Below are 20000 nucleotides of genomic sequence, written 5' to 3' on the forward strand. Positions count from 1 at the left end.
AGAGGTGAAGATGGATTACAACCTCTCTCTCTCTCTCTGTCTCTCTCTCTCTGTCTCTCTCTCTCTCTATCCCTCTCTCTGTCTCTCTCTCTCTCTCTCTCTCTGTCTCTCTCTCTCTGTCTCTCTCTCTCTCTCTATCCCTCTCTCTGTCTCTCTCTCTCTCTCTCTCTCTCTCATCTCTCTCCCTTGTTCCTGTTTCCTGTCGTTAATCCTGGTTGGGATACGGAGCGGTACACACACACACACACACACACACACACACACACACACACACACACACACACACACACACACACACACACTCTCGTTTGATCATTCTAGGAATCCGATCCCTCAAACTGATACCATCACATTCCTGCTACAGCTTTCCCTGGGTCAGGAAGGGGGTACAGAGTATTTCAAGACTGTGAAGAATGTGTGTGTGTGTGTGTGTGTGTGTGTGTTTTTTGTGTGTGTTTTTGTGTGTGTGTGTGTGTTTTGTCTTCGTTTCTCAGCTTGCTGCTCCATTTAAAAATAAAACAAATCTTCTCCCCCCTCCTCCCCTCTCCTCTCCTCCCTCCTCCTTTCGTGGGGGCGGGGCCAGACTCACAGTGGTCTGGGAGAGGCCAATAGAGGGGTCATCTCTCTGATCCCGACCAATCACCAATCACATGCATGACATCCCACTTCCTGGAAAAGAGCCATCAGCCATGTCTCTCTTTATCACTGGCTATCATCACACTGTGTGTGTGTGTGTGTGTGTGTGTGTGTGTGTGTGTGTGTGTGTGTGTGTGTGTGTGGTGTGTGTGTGCGCGGGCGTGTGTGTGACATTTGAGAGTGTGTGTGAGAGAGAGAGTTTAATCATACTGTCAGATGAGGAGGCCCCCTCTAAAGACATCAAAAGGAGCGGGAGGTCAAAGGTGACTCTCTTCCCTCTCTTCTCTCTTCCCTCTCTTTCTCTCTCTTCTCTCTTCCCTCTCTTCCCTCTCTTCTCTCTCTTTCTCTCTCTTCTCTCTCTTCTCTCTTCCCTCTCTTTCTCTCTCTTCCCTCTCTTCTCTCTTCTCTCTTTCTCTCTCTTCTCTCTTCTCTCTCTTCTCTCTTTCTCTCTCTTCTCTCTTCTTTCTCTCTTCCCTCTCTTCTCTCTCCTGTGGTTCATCTTGAGGTGTGGCTGAGATTTGCTCAGGCTCTGTTTTAAACAAAGGCCTCCTGCACATCCTCACACAGACCTGCTACCACACCCTGGGGACACGACTAATACCTGAAAACTAAGACATTAGGGACGCGGCTAATACCTGAAAACCAAGACATACACAGGAAGTTATTACCTGAAAGCCAAGACATACACAGGGGAAGGTATCATAGCTGCTAGCATGAAGGAACAGGAATAGGAATGGATCTAGATTTCCCAGATAAAGCGTCCTGCTGTGAAACGTCCATTGTGTGGGTGGGACATGTGGCTTCAGCTGGACGTCTGATGTGTTGCAACAAAGACAGAAACCGTGTCTTTGTGTGAGACTGAAGAGGATCAGATTGCTCCTCTCTTCCTTTCCAACGCTCTGGAGTGGTAGTCATTTACTGGCAGTCAGGGAACTCACTGTGTGTGTGTGAGTGGGTGTGTGTGTGTGTGTGTGTGTGTGTGTGTGAGTGGGTGTGCATGTGTGAGTGGGTGTGCGTGGGTGTGTGTGTGTGCGTGTGGATGTGTGTGTGTGTGTGTGTGTGTGTGTGCGTGTGTCATTGTAAGCTCGTATTAAACCAGATCTAGGCTTTGACTCAGGGTAGAGTCACTGCACTGTCACCCAGCAGGTGAGTCATAGTTATTGTATTTAGAGGGTCTGTGTGTGTGTGTGTGTGTGTGTGTTGTGTGTGTGTGTGTGTGTGTGTTACCTCCGGATGGGGGAGGTGAAGTGTGTGTAGATGGGGGAGGCCAGGCCGTAGTGGTGTGTGTGTGTGTGTGTGTGTGTGTGTGTGTGTGTGTGTGTGTGTGTTACCTCCGGATGGGGGAGGTGAAGTGTGTGTAGAAGTGTGTGTGTGGACCTGGTCTCAGCCGGCAGTGAGCTGTGTCTCCTGTTGTACACAGCAGTTCTGATATGACAACATTTCTAATCGCTGATGGAAGATCTAGTTGTCCTCTCTGCTTTTATCCTGTCAGAGAAATGTTCTCGCCGTTCACTGACGATTAACAAACTCCCAGTCACTCACCGTCTGATTAACAGATTAACAGCCTTCAGTGTTGCCGTTTCAATTTCCTGCTCATTTGGTCAATACCGTGTTTCCTCTCCCCAACCTCCCACTGACATCACACACCTGAGGAACCGTGCCGAAGGTCACACACAGACCCGCTATTTCCATAATTAAATCATAAATACCCAGAAATATGAATCTCTAAACACATTTGCACAATTATTTTCCCTGCCTGAAGGCTCGACATATTCACATGATAAGACAGTTAAGATACACGGGGAAAGGGGAGATTTAAACGGCTGCTTTGGGCCAAATGAAAATTAATTAATTTCTGTGAAGAATCAATTTCTCAAAGTGACAGTGGTAGATGCAAAGACACCGAGAGAGGGAGGGAGGGAGGGAGGGAGGGAGGGGTGGAAAGAAAGGGGGATGGAGAGAGAGAAAGAGACAAAAAGAGAGTGAGTGAGTGAGTGTGTGTGTGTAAGAAAGAGAGAGTGTGTGTGTGTGTATGAGAGAGTGTGTGTGTGTATGAGAGAGAGAGAAAGAGAGAGAGAGAGAGAGAAATTCCATAAAGATATAGATTGACCAACATTGTTTAGAAGCAGGTTTCAATCCACTGAGAAGTGATTTGATTGAGGTGTATTTGATTGAGTTGTATTTGATTGAGGTGTATTTGATTGAGTTGTATTTGATTGAGGTGTATTTGATTGAGGTGTATTGTGACCAACAGATATGGTAGATAACACAACCTCATTACTCCGACCTCCTGCCCTGTCTGGCCCAGAGATCTGTCCAATCTGTCCTAGACACGTTTCCATCATCCCTACTGCTAACTCAAAACAATATGATATCAAAACCCTTTTTAACCACAAGAAGTAACCAACACATCTATTTGTTGATTTAAATAGTGGACCCCTGGTTATGGAAAATTATCAATTGTTTTATAAAATCCTCCGTTATCTCATAACTCACGTGGCGTTGGTACAGTCGTTATACAGCACCTCCAGGTCCTTCCGGGAGATGAGTTTACAGCGGTTGACTCCCGGTTGGATCGCCCCGAGGCCCCGGAGGACGCGGACCTGCTCCACGTTACACACCACCGGCGTTATCTCCAGCCGCTTCAGCTTGGTGTACACGGTGTGGAGGCCGCCGACCAGGTGCTTCAGGAAGAGGTCGAAGGCCTGCGGCAGACAGATCAGCTCCGCGTCCTTCACCGTGAACGAGGCCAGTTTAGCGCCTTTGACCTCGACCATCTTCACCTCGTTGTTCTGCGGCGTGTTCTCGACCGGAGACGGGGTCGAATAAACCGGTTTGTTGGGCGGGAGGCTCGACGGTGCGACGGGGCTGCCGGTCGGTAAGAGGTCCGCTCTGAACGGGAGAAGTCCGGAGGGGAGTGAGAGAGACGGAGAGAGAGAGGAGGACGTGGTGGTCGTAGATGGCGGAGACGTGGTTATCGGTGAGGTTGGTACCGGTGGCGGGTGAACGAGCGGGATGGAGGGCATCAGAGCTGTCGGTGACGCCATGGTTCCACGTTACTCTCTCTCACGAGAAACAAGTTCAAAGTATCGAAAGTCAAAGTGTTCAAAAAGTAAATTTAAAAATCGAAGAATCGGTATCGGAGGTTTTGAGAGGGTCTGTTGTGGTTTCGCTCAGAGAAGCAACGGAAAGTGAGAGTTGCGCAAAGCAGAAACGGGTCCGTGCGTCCGGCGACCGATCATCCGACTGAGTGAGCGAAGGAAGACGGGACGCTGCTGTCATCACCGTGGAATACAGGAGGAGGAGTCAGACCGGAGGTATTCTTGGAAGAGACATCCCACACATCTGTTGACCTCGTTCACAAACACTTTAAACATACGTTATTACACTGAAATAGACACTTACGGATACGGGGGAGGAACAGGTATCGGCTACCGTGCGCTCCCAACTTTAGTAGCGCATGCGGAGAATGTAACAGAAGATGACACGGGGTTGAAACAGAATGAGGAGAGAAACTATTTCAGTACCGTTTTATTGGAGTGATTATCTTAAATGCAGTCCAAGCAGCACAAAATGCATATAAAGCAGAATTCCCTTTGACTCTGACAGATGAGCACTTAGGGGCTAGGCCTACTGAATAATAAAACAGATTCCTGCAAGGGCAGCCAAATGACCCTGACCTTGACCCCTGACCCTAAACCTGTTCGGTAAATTGCTCAGAGCCCCACCCCCACCTCCCCCACACCACAGAGAGGAGAAGGTGTGTGAGCAGTAGAAACCTAACTGAACACACACCACACAACATTTTCCTATCTGTTGTTTATTAAGGTTGTGGGTTCAATTCCCGCTGGAATATACAAAACAGACTTGTAGACCCACCGTAGCCTACTGTACGTCTCTTTGGATAAAGCCCTCTGTTTTTACAGCATTCAGATCACCTTTTACCCTATCGTCAGACTGATCTTCCACAAATCTGTCCCCGGTGTGAAGGCACCCGACGGTGCCGCCGCTCTCCGCTAACTGGATGAAGTAAATGAAAGGCGAGGTTAGCCGCGGAGCGCTAGCGAGCGTTACCGAGACAGCTTTGATGCTTTGATGATGGCTCTCAGACGCGGCCGCTCCAGCGAGCGTTCTCCAGCTCATTTCCATCGGAATTCACGGCTCTTTCACGGAACATCATACTGATAATGATCTGAAGCTACAGAGGGGTGGGGGGGCTGTCTCAAGAGACCATGATATGAAGAAGAGGAGGAGGAGGAGGAGAAGTGGAGACAGAAGGCAGGGGGGAAGGACAGAAAACGTACTCATACTCTCATCGTAAAGGACTCTCTCTCACTCTCTCCATCCCACTCACTCTCTCTCCATCCCTCTCTCACCCTCTCTCCATCCCTGTCTCACTCTCTCCATCCCATTCTCACTCTCTTCATCCCATTCTCTCACTCTCTCCATCCCATTCTCACACTCTCTCCATCCCACTCTCTCACTCTCTCCATCCCATTCTCACACTCTCTCCATCCCACTTTCCAATAAGCCTCTTGTGTTTTTTAATTGACTGAAATTAATCTTAGGGATGTAGATGCCCGATTTGCATTCATTAAAAGTCAAGTGAAGAAGTCAAGCTTGATTCTAATCAAATTTGCTTAATTATGCTTAGCTGGAGCGTCTCCCTGGAGACAGATAAGAACTTCAGCTTGTGTCTTTGGAAACTCCTGATCCTGCTGAGACGGCATGTTCCTGGCAAATAGAAATGTCATGACTCTCCCTCTTTCTCTCCCCCCTTCTCTCCTCCTTCTGTCCTCTGTTCTCCAGACAACATGGAGGAGATCTTCAGGATGGTCAGGTCCCTGGGTCTGGGTCTGGTACCTGGGTCTGGGTCTGGGTCTGGTACCTGGGTCTGGGTCTGGGTCTGGTACCTGGGTCTGAGATGCTCCTAAGTTAATTCTCCACCCTTCATCACCAAACTCCTAGACCCTAGGCCCAAACTCCTAGACCCTAGGCCCAAACTCCTAGACCCTAGCCCCAAACTCCTAGACCCTAGGCCCAAACTCCTAGACCCTAGCCCCAAACTCCTAGACCCTAGCTCCAAACCCTTAGCTCTTAACCCTAGCTCCTAACCCCTAATTCTAAGACCCTAGTTCCTAAACCCTAGCTCCTAGATCCTAGCTCCTAACTTCTAGCTCCTAAAGCCTAGCTCCTAACCCCTAGCTCCTAGACCCTAGCTCCTAACCCCTAGCTCCTAACTCCTAGACCCTAGCTCCTAACCCCTAGCTCCTAGACCCTAGCTCCTAGATCCTTGCCAGTGGAAAAAGTTATGACAATCTGATTGACACATGGCATCAGAACTGTGTTTTTATGTTAATTGAGTAGAGCCCTGACCATGTGACTTGATGAAGAAAACTCCTAAAAGTCAGAATCAGAATCAGCACCCTGTCATAATGAGTCATCAACAGGACATCGCCCTGCAGGCCACAAGATGGCTGTCCCTGCTGAAGGATGACTTTAGTGACATCTCACGTCTGGCTGTCACTGTGCTGTATGTATCTCTACCGCCTGCAGTGTTTGTGTGTGTGTGTGTGTGTCTGTGTGTGTGTGTGTGTGTGTGTGTGTGTGTGTGTGTGTGTGTGTGCCTGTGTGTGTGTGTGTCTGTGTGTGAGTGTGTGTGTGCGTGCGCGCGTGCATGTGTGCATGTGTGTGCTGCTTGTGTGTGTGTGTGTGTGTGTGTGTGTGTGTGTGTGTGTGTGTGTGTGTGTGTGTGTGTGTGTGTGTGTGTGTGTGACAGCCAAATGAGGCTGATGAAGCTTAAATACCACTCTATCCATCCTAATTAGGTAAATAAAAGCTCGTTTCTGTCTCTGTCTCTGTTAGGAGGGCCCAGCGGTACGGGTCAGCCGGTGAACATATGAGTGGAGAGTCTCTGAAAGACCACCATGGTCGTCCCCCGCCCCGCGCCCTAATCCTTACCGACAGCCGCTTCCTCACGGAGCACGGATGATCCAAATCAACACGGAGTGAAGGGATGTCCCCTTTCCCCCCCCCTCCCCCTCCCCCGCCACCCCAGCATCAGTGATAATGGATATTGATTATGCGTATGGTAATGACTTGTAGTCCGCGCGTCGTGACCTTCAGAGCTCTAATTGAAACAAGTGGCGGGCCTCAGCGGCCGCCAGGGAGCCGGGCGGCGGTCCATTAATCATCGTGAGCACGCCGCTGTCATAACACGGGCGTCGCGGCGCTCCGCGAGGCGCACGGAGACGAGGAGGTCCGTCCAGCTCCCGATCGCAGGGTTAATAAGGCCAGACGACGATGATGATGATGGCGATGATGGCGATGGCGATGATGGTGATGATGGCGATGATGATGTGTCTGTCACGGCAGAACAGTTCTAGCAGAACTAAGTGTGATTGGTTGGTTGGAGGATGGAAGGGGAGTGGTGTTATATGTGAGTGTGGTGGAGATCTGACGATAATGAGGATTGATTCAGTTAGAAGCAGGCAGTACAGTAACAGTTAGAGGTAGAAGCAGGCAGTACAGTAACAGTTAGAGGTAGAAGCAGGCGGGACAGTAACAGTTAGCGGTAGAAGCAGGCGGTACAGTAACAGTTAGAGGTAGAAGCAGGCTGTACAGTAACAGTTAGAGGTAGAAGCAGGCAGTACAGTAACAGTTAGAGGTAGAAGCAGGCTGTACAGTAACAGTTAGAGGTAGAAGCAGGCTGTACAGTAACAGTTAGAGGGGGAAGCAGGCGGTACAGTAACAGTTAGAGGTAGAAGCAGGCTATACAGTAACAGTTAGAGGTAGAAGCAGGCGGTACAGTAACAGTTAGAGGTAGAAGCAGGCGGTACAGTAACAGTTAGAGGGGGAAGCAGGCTGTACAGTAACAGTTAGAGTTAGAAGCAGGCAGTACAGTAACAGTTAGAGGTAGAAGCAGGCAGTACAGTAACAGTTAGAGGTAGAAGCAGGCTGTACAGTAACAGTTAGAGTTAGAAGCAGGCTGTACACTAACAGTTAGAGGGGGAAGCAGGCGGTACAGTAACAGTTAGAGGTAGAAGCAGACAGTACAGTAACAGTTAGAGGTAGAAGCAGGCTGTACAGTAACAGTTAGAGGGGGAAGCAGGCTGTACAGTAACAGTTAGAGGGGGAAGCAGGCGGTACAGTAACAGTTAGAGGGGGAAGCAGGCTGTACAGTAACAGTTAGAGGGGGAAGCAGGCTGTACAGTAAAAGTAACAGTAACAGTAACAAACCACCAGCCTCCCCTGGCTGTAACCAAAGCCTGCACACCCAGTAACCGTACAGGGCTGGAGATGGAGACCCTGATGCAGGTTCTAGATGGTTCCAGATCCTCCTGGTGGGACTGAGGGGAACCAGAGAAGTTGTTTCCATAGCGATGGTCAAATGAAGGTGAGGGAAACAGAAAGAGGCGTGGGCAGCAATCCAAACCGCATCAAACCAACCTCGCTGTGGCAGATTGAATTAACTCACGCTGTTTGTTGATCACGGTTATTAGAATACATTTATGAAGCGAATATGATTCCATAGCCTATGATTATAACCAGATGTTGACCACCTGTTAAACACAGTAAACTAATGCATTTCAATGCGTCAATGAATCGTTCCGATAATCTAATCAAGGGCTTATAATATCCATCATTACATAGTTGAACACACAAAATTCCAATTTGATAAACGTTATTTCATTATCACCGTGGCAAACACACCAGGGAGTTGATATGAACACTTTGTGTGAAGGTTGATGCTATCATTGGTCTCATGAATTGTTATTCAATTAACAGCTTTACTAATGAAAGCAATTAATACCTGAAATATGGGATAGCAGATATACCATAATCGTTATGCACCTAGGCAGGGAATGGATGGCTAATTGTGAATCAAGCCTAATAATTCTGGAAACTCTCCAAAAACAACAAAGTCACCAAAAGACTTTTGAAGTTTGAAAACCTATTTTGATCCAGATCTATTATCCCGTCTAATGATCTCTAACGATCCTCTAAACGGTTTTATTATCCAATATTCGCAGCTATGAATTTTAAAGGAATCAAAGAAGCATAATCAAACGGTATACCGCCATAAATTAGCAGTAGCGTACTAGCAAGGTCACACAAGCCCTCAGGAAACAGAGGGCCTTCTGGGTAATGCTATGGTAACGGCAGGCAAACGATGATCTGTCTGTGTTTGGAAGGGTTTATGTTGAATCTAATGGAGATCCAGTTCCTAATCTGAACAGGATTAGATAATGGCCTTCTGAGATCATGGCCTTCCTGAGATCATGGCCTTCCCTGAGATCATGGCCTTCTGAGATCATGGCCTTCTGAGATCATGGCTTTCTGAGATCATGGCCTTCCTGAGATCATGGCCTTCTGAGATCATGGCCTTCTGAGATCATGGCCTTCCTGAGATCATGGCCTTCCTGAGATCATGGCCTCCCTGAAGTCCATTTGTTTGATTCAAGAAGACGACCATGTTGCTCGTAGCCACACCTGGGAACCAAGAATCTCTGACTAAGTGAGACTGCTGGTAGTCTTGAGTTGCATATATGCAAGGGAGCAATACAGCATTCACAACCATACAGTATACGTACCATAAGGAATATTACAGCAAGTATGAAGCACCTTAAAGAGTATTCCATGACTTCTCTGTAGGAAAAAGAATTAATGAATGTACATCATTTTAGCCCTAGTAGTGAAATATGATACGACTAATGAAATCTTTAAAGCATCCTTATTAAAAGCAACAGAACCATTAAAGCAGACATAATCATTCATCTGCGGAGCAATTACAGGAATGTCAGCGGAGCTGGAGAAAACACCCATAGTCCTTAATGAAAGCATTTACCAACCCCCGAGGATTGGCCTTGACAGACACAACTACACAGACTACTCTGAATGGAACTGATATAACACTACATTCAAATTACAGTGTCAATTATTTTCGATCCGAATAACGATCAAAAGGGACACATTCAAACACTGTAACCTACAGGATGTAACCTACAGGATGTAACCTACAGGATGCTCACAGGAGAGACTTAGATTTCTACAGTATATACAAACACCCTACAACCTCCTCGCATAGCGGAAAGACCTGGATTTGCAGTGATGTGTACGTGTGAGGTAGTGATGGACAGACACTTCACCTCTGAGTCGTCTCAAAGAAGAGAAACATGAGAAGACATCTGCTGCTTACAAAGGAGAGCTGGAGACTCCGCCCGGATCAAACCCTGACATGGAAACGTCTACAGACGATACCGGGAGACGCAGCAGTACAGGACATCAAAGAACCGGGCCAAAGGTTCTTTCACAAAGCTCTCTATTCAAAGAATCTGTCTGTGTGTCTGTCTGGGGGCTTAGACAAACGCTTCTGGAGGGAGAGGAGAGAAGACATGAATGCTTCCAGAACCTCCCTCTCTCTGACCGAGGAGGGTCTTACAGCTGTCAGAGGGGGCTTAAAGGGCGGGGGGGCGGGGGGGGGAGGCTGGAGAAACCCTGCCCCCAGGCGTCCTGCAGGAGAGACAGACAGCTACTGACGCGCGTGCTGTTCTGGGGAGGCTCATCCACGTTGCTGTATATGAATAATGTGTGAACTCTGCATTTTTCTTCAAAGGAACAGTCAGGAGGAGATGAAGTGTTTGTCTTTCGTACGGATACGGAAAATATGACATTCCGGGCTGATCTAACGTGGTTCTGGATGATCTGACGGGTGTTTCTTTAGTATTGTTGATCAAAGAACGTCAAAGGTGATAGAAACGTACCCTTTGGCTGATCAGTTTCTGCTGAGTGGACAGTATGGTGATGTCGACCCGTACTGAATCCTCTCCTAGGCTCCTTGTGTTGCATGTGAGTGGTGGACATTTTCCTGATATTTTCTTTTCAAAGAAAGTTGTTGTTTTGCAAAAAATAATAACAATCCATTAAAGACATAGTGTTCCTGCTTTTTTGCACAGACTCAACTCTCTCATTCACGTGTGTGTGTGTGTGTGTTATCATTACTCCCTGCTACACGTGAACACTAATGGTGATTGAAACAGACTATAGAGGGGAAATGCAGATGGCCTGCTTAGATCTGATCTAAATGGTTCTCAGGCAGAATCAGTCACACATATGGAACTCTCAGCGTGACCAATGGAACCTCGGGATACTAGAACTAACGATCCGAAGGGTGGGTGAAGGAAGACACCGCCATCTTGTGGATACAAAATGCAACTGCTTTTAATTATTTTGAGTTCCATCATTCACAATCACATGGAGACTTTCACAAGCCAGATATTGAGAGAACAACTTGGAAAAAACATTATATTCACATAATATACAATAAATCATTGTCAGATAACACATTTAAAAACAACCCATATTTGTATTGCTATGAGCAAAGATGATGAGGATGCCAATCATAAAGTTCACTTCAGTGAGAAGACAGGAGGTGATTGTATTCAGCTCTGAGGGTGTGTGTGATGAAACACCTTGACAATGCAACCATCACCGCTGTCTGATAACAACACAACACAACACAACACGCTGGCTGACCAACAGACTGAAGTCAAGGAGCAGTCGATGCACCAATGCTTGAAAACCAAATGCACTGCAGACATTTCCACTCAGAGGCAGAACTATGGCTTGTTCATGTGAGGCACCAGGTCCAGGGCTGGGGGTGGTGGAGGGGTGGGGGGTGGGGGCTGGGGGTGGTGGAGGGGTGGGGGCTGGGGGTGGTGGGGGAGAGGTTTGGCAACGTTGTGAGACCATCTCTGGGGAGAACTAACGGTGGGACAATGTCCTCCACCCAGCATCGTCCTGTTGGGATCTGTCGTCTTCCAGCTTCAGTTGGAGCTGTTTTCAGAGGCCTGGGACAGACAGACAGACAGACAGGCAGACAGACAGACAGATAGGCAGGCAGGCAGATCAGTACATTACTCCACTACAAATCTGTAGCAATCCCAAACAAGTGTTAAAGTCAGTTATTTGTTTGTACACAGAGGCTAAGACAAGCTCAAATGATGATTCTATTCCCATTCTGACACTCGTACTCCAGGAGAGGCTGACCCCAGGACCATCATGCCCAGTCCTAGCCTCACCTTCAGCGGGTCGGACACTTTGCGGAGCTCCTTGATGACGGAGGACAGAGCCTCCGGGTTGATGCCCTGCTCACACAGACGCACACAGATGGACAGAGACTCCAGGTCCAGACCCGTGTTGAGCAGCCGCGAGATCTCCAGCAGCACTGGGGAGAGGGGGAGAGGGAGGGAGGGAGGGAGGGAGGGAGAGAGAGAGGGAGGGAGAGAGAAGAATATTAGACACTCAGTGTAATCACATTGATAAGGAAGCCTTACAGGTAGCTCTCCAGCTATAGTATTTACTAATCTTGACATGTATGTTTTCTACATTTTCAACCAAAGATTGATGATAATGATGGATTCGTTGCCATGGATACGGAGGGAGGGAAAACGTCAACCGATATTTCAATATTTCTGCCATAGCGAGCAAGCATATCGCTGCAACATTAGCCTTAGAGGCTGGCGAAACACAACAAATGATCAAAGTCAAGAAGGTTGTCAGGTTTTTACCATCCATCGTTTCACGGACAGCGTTCATGTTCGCGTTGGCGCCGCTCGCCATCTCCAGTTACCGTTAGCTAGCTTGGCTAGGCTAGAGAGAATATAACAAGATAACTTAAATACCAATTTAAACAGATCGACCCGATATTCACAGCTGCCTTAGCTTGTTCGCCTGCTATAACAGCATCCTTGGAGACGTTAAGCGGCGACAGGCGGAGTTTCTGACGAGTCCGTCAACAGCAGACAGCTACGAGGCTAACGACACACAGGAAGTCACACCGGAACTAAACGGAAGTGACGCAGGCCTCATCTGGGCGTCGTTCTGCGGTCTTTAATGTGATTGGTTCTCAGGGACTTCCTGTCCGTCCCTATTGGTCAACGGGTGTTGTGGGAAACTTGAAATCATCGTTTGAACCCGAGCAGCTTCAGCCTGTCTGTGGTTGCTTCAGGGCTTCTTCAGCTACTGTAAGTACCCCTGATTAATACAATCAGATACCCTGCCAGACATTGCTAGCCTATTGTTTTAGTTAGGTTATCTAAATAATGAGTTCAGCAACATGTAAGATCAGCTAGCATGCTAGCCAAGTTACGTTGTAGTACCAGCAGAAAATGCTAGTTGGTTAGCAATCAACTAATCAAACTGTTTCTAACCTCAGTCATGATGAGCTTATCGTCACCATATCTCTCTCTCCCACTGCGTCGGCTGTGTTTGTGGAGATCGAAGCTGATTTGAGCTCTTGCATTCAGTAGGTTGGTGGTATTCAGACAGTTGGTGGACAGCTGAAATATGGGAGACCTCCCTGAGCTCCAGATCACGCCGGACACGCCGGGAAAGCCGACTATCCGCAACCCCTTCGAGAGTCCCAACGACTACCATCGCCTGCACGAAGCCCTGGTCCCCAGCCCCTCGGTGTTCAAGTCCTCCAAGACCTCCTCCGCCGTGAGTGTGTCGACAGACAGACAGACAGACAGACAGACACAGCCAGTCACTTAGCAACCAATGTTGTTGTTGTCAGGCTTATCCCTGTCAGTCACAGATGCTGGTTGCCCTGGAAACCTTGTTCAGGAGTCCCCAAAATCTCCCTGGGCTAATTTAGAACCACTCATTCCCTTTACCACAACTAATTACATCCCCCTGAACCTCTCATGTGGTGGGTGGAATGAGTCTTTGATTAATACGAAGCAGAGAAATTCTTAATCTTTTTATATTTCTAATTCAACTTCCGGCCTTGGCAGCTCACGCGATGGGTTGGGTTGAATCTTTGATCATGATGATGCTGATGAATAAGATGCATTCTAGTGGCCTGGGGTGGTCCAGGGGTCTAGCACCATGGCCTGGGGTGGTCCAGGGGTCTAGCACCATGGCCTGGGGTGGTCCAGGGGTCTAGCACCATGGCCTGGGGTGGTCCAGGGGTCTAGCACCATGGCCTGGGGGTCTAGCACCATGGCCTGGGGTGGTCCAGTGGTCCAGCACCACAGCCTACTGTGCACACATTTGGCCATGTCTGCATGGGTCAGAATCCGGCCCATGCCCTGCTGACATACCCTCTCCTCCTTACTTCCTGTCTCTCTACTGTCTCTGTCCAATAAAACTGAACAACACGAGAGTGAACCACACTCCAGAAAACAACCTTTGAAAAAAAAGAAAAAAGCATTCTAAATCCTTTGTTTGTTTCAGACCCCCGCCAAGTTTAACTGGTCCATAGATGAGATGTCCAGTCTGATACCAGTGCACATAGACCCTGAGGACATCCACCGCCAGTCCCTGTACCTGAGCCAGACCAGGTGAGCAGCTGTCTGCTGGTTCAGTCAAAATGGCCGCCGCTGGCTTCCCATTCTCTCAACGGCCACTCCGTTCTCACCTCAACAGCTCAACAAAATCAACATCTCCACATTCCTGTTTGTGGTTGGATCTCAGGGGGAAGCCGTCAGCTGCGGTCTGATTCTCTAGATCCTTCTCGATCCTTCTCTCCATAAGTCTTCACTTACTTACTTTTGTTTCACACATTTTCCAGGATGGATTGTGACATCGAGGAGAAACGTCAGAATGCCATTGAGCAGGTATGGTGGCGATGGTGCGTTGTGATGTGAACATTTCTTAACAGTTCTGAACCAGTTACACCCAGTGTTGTTACTCTTCAGCTGTTGCTGTTAGAAGAATCTAATGTGTGGTATATTTTGATTGGTTGATCTGTGGCGTCATTGTAACAGTGTTGCTGTCGATAAAGTTTTTCACTAAGGGTGCCATCGTGCCTTCACCGTGGGCGGGGCCAGCAAGCAAACAATCAGCACAAGTGTACTTTGCGAAATGTAAGTCAATACACACACACACACAGTAGTTTGCCTCTGTATGCACACTGCCCTACTGACTGATTGTGTTGAATATTGATCAGTGATGTTGTGTCTGCAGCTTCCTTATCCCCTCTGGTCTTTGAAGAGCCTCAGCCAATGAAAACTAAGAAGATCAACGGTTGGTTGAGATGTTTTAGACAGAGGAGAGGGTCTGTTCTGTTACACTACATGCCTTTGGAATAGAGGATAATGTCGTGTGTGTGTGTGTGTGTTTCAGCTGCCTGTCAGACAGCCCTGTCTTTACCTGTGGACTTCAACCTGGCAAAGATGTTAGGTACACCATCACACACCTTGATTTTCTTTCCCAGTTGTATCTCTGTGCAGATGGACATACTGAAGTGTGTGTGTGTTCCTGTAGGAGAGTACTACAGGTCAGAGGAGGTGTCTGAGCAGGTCCAGGAGACCTTAAGCTCCTCCTCTCTGAGACGGAAGTTGTTCCTGGACGGACATGAGAGTGGCTCCGAGTCCTCCAACCCCCCCAGCCCTGAGAGGGGCCCCCCAGACGGACCCCCCAGCCCTGAGAGAAGACCCCCCAGCCTAGGGAAGCCCTGTGAGGAACGCCCAGGGGACAGGGGGGGCAGCATCCTCTCCTCCACCGTCTCCTCTCCTCTGTCCTGTGGCATCACTGCTCTGACCCCCTCCACCGTGAGTACGCCACCTAGTGGTATCTGATGCACCTGCAGGGTTTCTGTTTTTGAGGGTCCCGTTCTGTTCCTGCTCCTTCTGCAGATGAAGCGTTTTAGGTCTGAGGGGCTTCATGACGGAATGGTTTGACATTGAATGGGGTAGAATGGAGCATCACAAAACGCAGTGAATGATTTAATGATGAGGTTAGTAACCTCCCACTCCCCCCCCCCTCTCCTCCCCAGGGCCAGTTCTCCTCCAGCCCCATCAAGGGGGGTCGTTGCCGTGCCTACAGCCTGGGCAGTGTCGCCAGTCCGCTGTTCCCAGAGAGGTCGTCCCCCGTGGGGTTCAAGTCCCCCACGCTGTCTCCGATTGGTCCACACACGCCCATCGGCACAGGTACGGTAGGCGTGGCCTAGGGAAGGGTTCTCAGGCGTTGCGATGGGTAGGCTGTCCTTTAACATGTAGTTCTAGTCTACGAGAAGAACTACAACTACCAAGACGTCCATCCTGGTGATGTTGTATCTCGATATGATTCTCCTGGGGCACCAACCTGTTGAATCGGATAGTGAGGTAATAGGTAGATGGACAAGGTGACAAGTAGAGTGAGTTGTTGTTGTTTCTCTCTGTAGGAGAGAGGAAGAAGCTGACCTTCGTGACCCCTGAGGGTGTGGTGGGTGTGCCCTCGGACATGGATGTCAACTCGTGCTCGGAGAGCCCCTACGTGGAGGGCTGCTCCCCCATCCGCAGCTGCTCCCCCCTCCTCCCCCAGGCCCAGCTCCCGGCCAGGCCCAGACCCAGGACTCGCTGCTGGGCCTCGCCTCCCCTCATGTCACCCATCCTCCAGGACCAGGACTACCCCCCCTCCTCCCCCCTGCCCCCCATGGACCTGGACCCCTGCTCCCCCTCCCCTGTCCGCTCCTGGCCCCAGGAGGGTGGGGGGCGGCTGGGAGAGGGAGAGAGGCCGCTTCTGCAGCAGGACTGTGTGAAGATGGAGGAGGGAGGGGTGGAGGACATCCCGGAGGAGGAGGAGGAAGAGGAGGAGGAGGAGGAAGGAGGAGGAGGAGGAGGAGGAGGAGGAGTAGTGTGTCCCGTCAGGCTGACTAGCTCTCGTGTGGGCAGCGTGTCTGCAGCAGAGAACTCCCACATGTTTGTGTCTCTGCTGGTGGAGGGAAGCACCATCCCCTACGACTGCAGCATGCAGGTCTGTATGAGAGGAGTCTACTGAGGCCCAGCAACCTCCAACTAACCCTGTACTTAACCTCAACTAACCTCTACTTAACCTCCACTAACCTCTACTTAACCTCAACTAACCTCTACTTAACTTCCAACTAACCCTGTACTTAACCTCAACTAACCTCTACTTAACCTCCACTAACCTCTACTTAACCTCAACTAACCTCTACTTAACTTCCAACTAACCCTGTACTTAACCTCAACTAACCTCTACTTAACCTCTACTTAACCTCAACTAACCTCTACTTAACCTCAACTAACCTCTACTTAACCTCCAACTAACCCTGTACTTAACCTCAACTAACCTCTACTTAACCTCCAACAACCCTGTACTTAACCTCTACTTAACCTCAACTAACCTCTACTTAACCTCAACTAACCTCTACTTAACCTCCAACTAACCCTGTACTTAACCTCTACTTAACCTCCAACTAACCTCCAACTAACCCTGTACTTAACCTCAACTAACCCTCCACTAACCTCTAACTAACCCTCTATTAAACCTCTAACTAACCCTCTACCAACCTCTAACTAACCCTCTACCAACCTCGAACTAACCCTCTACCAACCTCTAACTAACCCTCTATTAAACCTCTAACTAACCCTCTACCAACCTCGAACTAACCCTCTATTAAACCTCTAACTAACCCTCTATTAAACCTCTAACTAACCCTCTACCAACCTCTAACTAACCCTCTACCAACCTCGAACTAACCCTCTACCAACCTCTAACTAACCCTCTATTAAACCTCTAACTAACCCTCTACCAACCTCTAACTAACCCTCTATTAAACCTCTAACTAACCCTCTACCAACCTCGAACTAACCCTCTACCAACCTCGAACTAACCCTCTATTAAACCTCTAACTAACCCTCTATTAAACCTCAACTAACCCTCCACTAACCTCTAACTAACCCTCTATTAAACCTCTATCTAACCCTCTACCAACCTCGAACTAACCCTCTACCAACCTCTAACTAACCCTCTATTAAACCTCTAACTAACCCTCTACCAACCTCGAACTAACCCTCTACCAGCGTATTATCTTGAGTTTGTGAAACTACATTTTTAATCATTACATGATTTTGTTAATTCCAAGCCTTTTGTAAGCATTTTTGTGCTAATTTGTTTTGAATATGTAGTGGTCACTCATGATTGACTGTTGTATTGTTGACTGATTGACATGACTGCCTGTTTCAGTAATAAACACAGAATCACTGTTCTGTATTTCACTCCTGATGATTGAACCATGTATGAGTTATTAGTGAACACCTCCTCCTACCCACTGGCTGGTTCACTGCCTGGCTGCCTGGCTGTGGTTGCTGGCTGACTGGTTTCTCTGTGTGCAGGTGGACAGTGGGTATAACACCTACTCCATGGGAACAGCCAGTCTGATAGACGGCCTCTCTTCAGACAAGGAGTCCTTCAACACACACCTGCCAGAGGAGGCCTATGCTTCCAGACACACCACCACTAAAGCTAAGGTAACACACACACACACACACTATAGCTATTAAGCTGAAGCACTGAGGACTGAAACACATGACCCCATACAGACCACAGCTGGGTTGTGTTCATCGTTTGTGTTCATGTACCTGATTGATTGATTGAGGTACGTTCTGATTGACGACCACCTCCCGTTTTACAGATAATATTCCCTCACCACTAAGCTGATTGGACGACACAGGGGAAGCCCCGCCCAGCTGAAGCCTAAGATGATGTCACGTGATGAAATGTTTACACAATGAAGCACTCCTGACAGAAGAGGTGGAATGGAAACGCCATCAACCGCTGCTGAACTTGCACAAACCTCCTTTCTTGAATTCCTACGGGCTCGCTATATATGATGATGACGTTTATTACATGTTTATTACTATATGAAGATGATGTTTATTACTTTTAATAAAGTATGTGCAGTTTGATATGAACGCTGAGCCACATTAAACACACTGAACTTTTCATTGCTTCTCAGACTCATTATTTGTGTGTGTGTGTGGGTCAGGGGAGGCTGGTGGAGGTAGAAATGGATGTGTACTTAATGCGAGTGCTGTTTCATTTCATTCATGAGGGGTTTAAACTGGATAAAGGAAGTGATGTCGGGTTTATCAGAAGAAAGGAAGTGATGTTGGCGACTGTTGGAACAGGTGCTGGGAGAGGAGCCACACGTCCACACAACACCTGTCGTCACCAGAGAACTCCTGCCAGGGACCGTTTACACCTGACCAAGACACACCTCAGAGCCACACGCTGTCACTACGAAGACGGTAGAAGGAGCATCAGTGGGTTTTTTAAAATGTTTTATTATTTCTCAAAATAAACCCCCTCAAATCGTATCAACAAGAGAAGGACTATCGTGGGTTAAAAACTAAACCTTTTAATTGACGGTTGTACAACACAGTAAGAAAAGCCTGTTGTCTGATTGGATAGAAAATACTGCATCATATCATGATGTCATAGCCAACCAGAACACTTATAACAGTCACATGCTGCTTTCATAACACGTTGGAAACTCTAAAGTCAAATTTAATGTAAAAAAAAACAACATTTAAAAATGTAAATAAAGTTGCGTAGAGCTTCCTATTGGTTGGTTCTGATGCTCTCTGAGTGGGAAAGTCAATAATCAGCTGAGTACAAGTTTCCCAGACATGTCATGAATGCAGCATTAGGCAATATGTAGCTGAGCAGCAACATGTGATCAAGCAGTCATACAGCAACGTGTTTCCTCACGTCCACATGGAATATGATCTTTCTAACCAGGTGGAGCGTTTCTGTGTGGCGTTTCTGTGCGGGTTAGGACAGCCACTGTGGGAGTCTTGGGTTGCAGGCGGTCAGCGGTCCAGTTTGGTTCTCTTGGCCTCTGGTTCTGGTTCAGAGGGGGCGACGCTCACACCAGGGATCTAGAACACAACACCACATTAGTAGGGCTCTAGAACAGAAGACGACATTCAGGGTTCTAGAACAAGACGACGTCAGTAGGACTCTAGAATCTCTCGTCATGTAGGTGAAATGACACTGAAGTATGAATCACTATGTAGTGTGGATAGATTAAAAACTGTGTATTGATCATATAATCATAATCATAATCATTTCCCAAGGCTACAGCAGGGTGTGAAGTAATGGAATGCTCACTTGAAAGCTTCCTCTCAAAAGTGCAAATATCAAAGTAAAAATAAAAAATACAATAAAAACAGAATTCTAAGGATTCTCGTTTGCCTGAAGTAGAAGTGTTAGTCTAGAGGTGAAGGAGTGAAATGGAGGACGGGCGCGCCTGCAGCTGAGACAGCGGAGGAGACCCCGCCCTGGGAACGTACCACAGGCTCCACCAGCGCCATGCGGATCTTCTGGTGCTGGATGTTGGTGGCGTCCAGACTGATGGTCACCCTCACCTGGTCAAACATGTGGAAGGTGTGGTTCTCCACTTTCAGAGTAGGTACCTGGTAGAGAGGGGGAGGGAGGGAGGGAGAGAGAGAGATACAGAGAGGGAGGAGAGTACAGAGAGAGAGGGGGGGAGGGAGGGGAGAGGGAGACACATACAGTTACAGTCAAGGCATAAACAGATGAGGAGAAACTTGCCCGTAGTCTGTACGCCT

The 20000-nt window shown here is 48.2% G+C and overlaps 4 protein-coding genes across 4 annotated transcripts in view; 1 reads left to right on the top strand and 3 right to left on the bottom strand.

The window, feature by feature from the left end:
- The window catches only part of dachc (dachshund c), a gene marked incomplete at its 5' end in the record, with an annotated part of 8513 nt that extends 4830 nt beyond the window's left edge, over nt 1-3683 (bottom strand). The window contains 2 exons of the mRNA XM_083690806.1: nt 2271-2283; nt 3133-3683. Coding sequence (XP_083546932.1) covers nt 2271-2283; nt 3133-3683 — 564 coding nt within the window. The remainder of the gene's footprint in view (nt 1-2270; nt 2284-3132) is intronic.
- Nucleotides 3684-10840: 7157 nt separating this feature from the next.
- On the bottom strand, nt 10841-12460 carry mzt1 (mitotic spindle organizing protein 1). The gene is made up of 3 exons (XM_083691679.1): nt 12207-12460; nt 11718-11863; nt 10841-11486 (listed from the first exon to the last, which is right to left on the bottom strand). Exons 1-3 carry the CDS (start codon nt 12256-12258, stop codon nt 11463-11465), a joined length of 222 nt encoding a protein of 73 aa, XP_083547805.1. The 5' UTR covers nt 12259-12460; the 3' UTR covers nt 10841-11462.
- Nucleotides 12461-12611: 151 nt separating this feature from the next.
- On the top strand, nt 12612-18355 carry bora (bora aurora kinase A activator). Its single transcript, XM_083690807.1, has 13 exons — nt 12612-12662; nt 12945-13137; nt 13876-13982; nt 14213-14258; nt 14426-14507; nt 14608-14667; nt 14767-14823; nt 14908-15194; nt 15419-15572; nt 15806-16158; nt 16261-16377; nt 17760-17894; nt 18059-18355. The coding sequence occupies exons 2-13, from the start codon at nt 12985-12987 to the stop codon at nt 18077-18079; spliced, it is 1572 nt and encodes a 523-aa protein (XP_083546933.1). The 5' UTR covers nt 12612-12662; nt 12945-12984; the 3' UTR covers nt 18080-18355.
- A 337-nt stretch (nt 18356-18692) lies between these two features.
- Nucleotides 18693-20000, bottom strand: part of dis3 (DIS3 exosome endoribonuclease and 3'-5' exoribonuclease) — a 9624-nt gene continuing 8316 nt past the window's right edge. Inside the window, exons 20-21 of the mRNA XM_083690981.1 lie at nt 19722-19844; nt 18693-19307 (exon numbers count right to left, since the gene is read on the bottom strand). Of these exons, the coding sequence (XP_083547107.1) occupies nt 19239-19307; nt 19722-19844 (192 nt within the window). The 3' untranslated portion in view covers nt 18693-19238. The remainder of the gene's footprint in view (nt 19308-19721; nt 19845-20000) is intronic.

Source organism: Argentina silus (assembly GCF_951799395.1).
Source record: "Argentina silus genome assembly, chromosome: 19".
Lineage (NCBI taxonomy): Eukaryota > Metazoa > Chordata > Actinopteri > Argentiniformes > Argentinidae > Argentina > Argentina silus.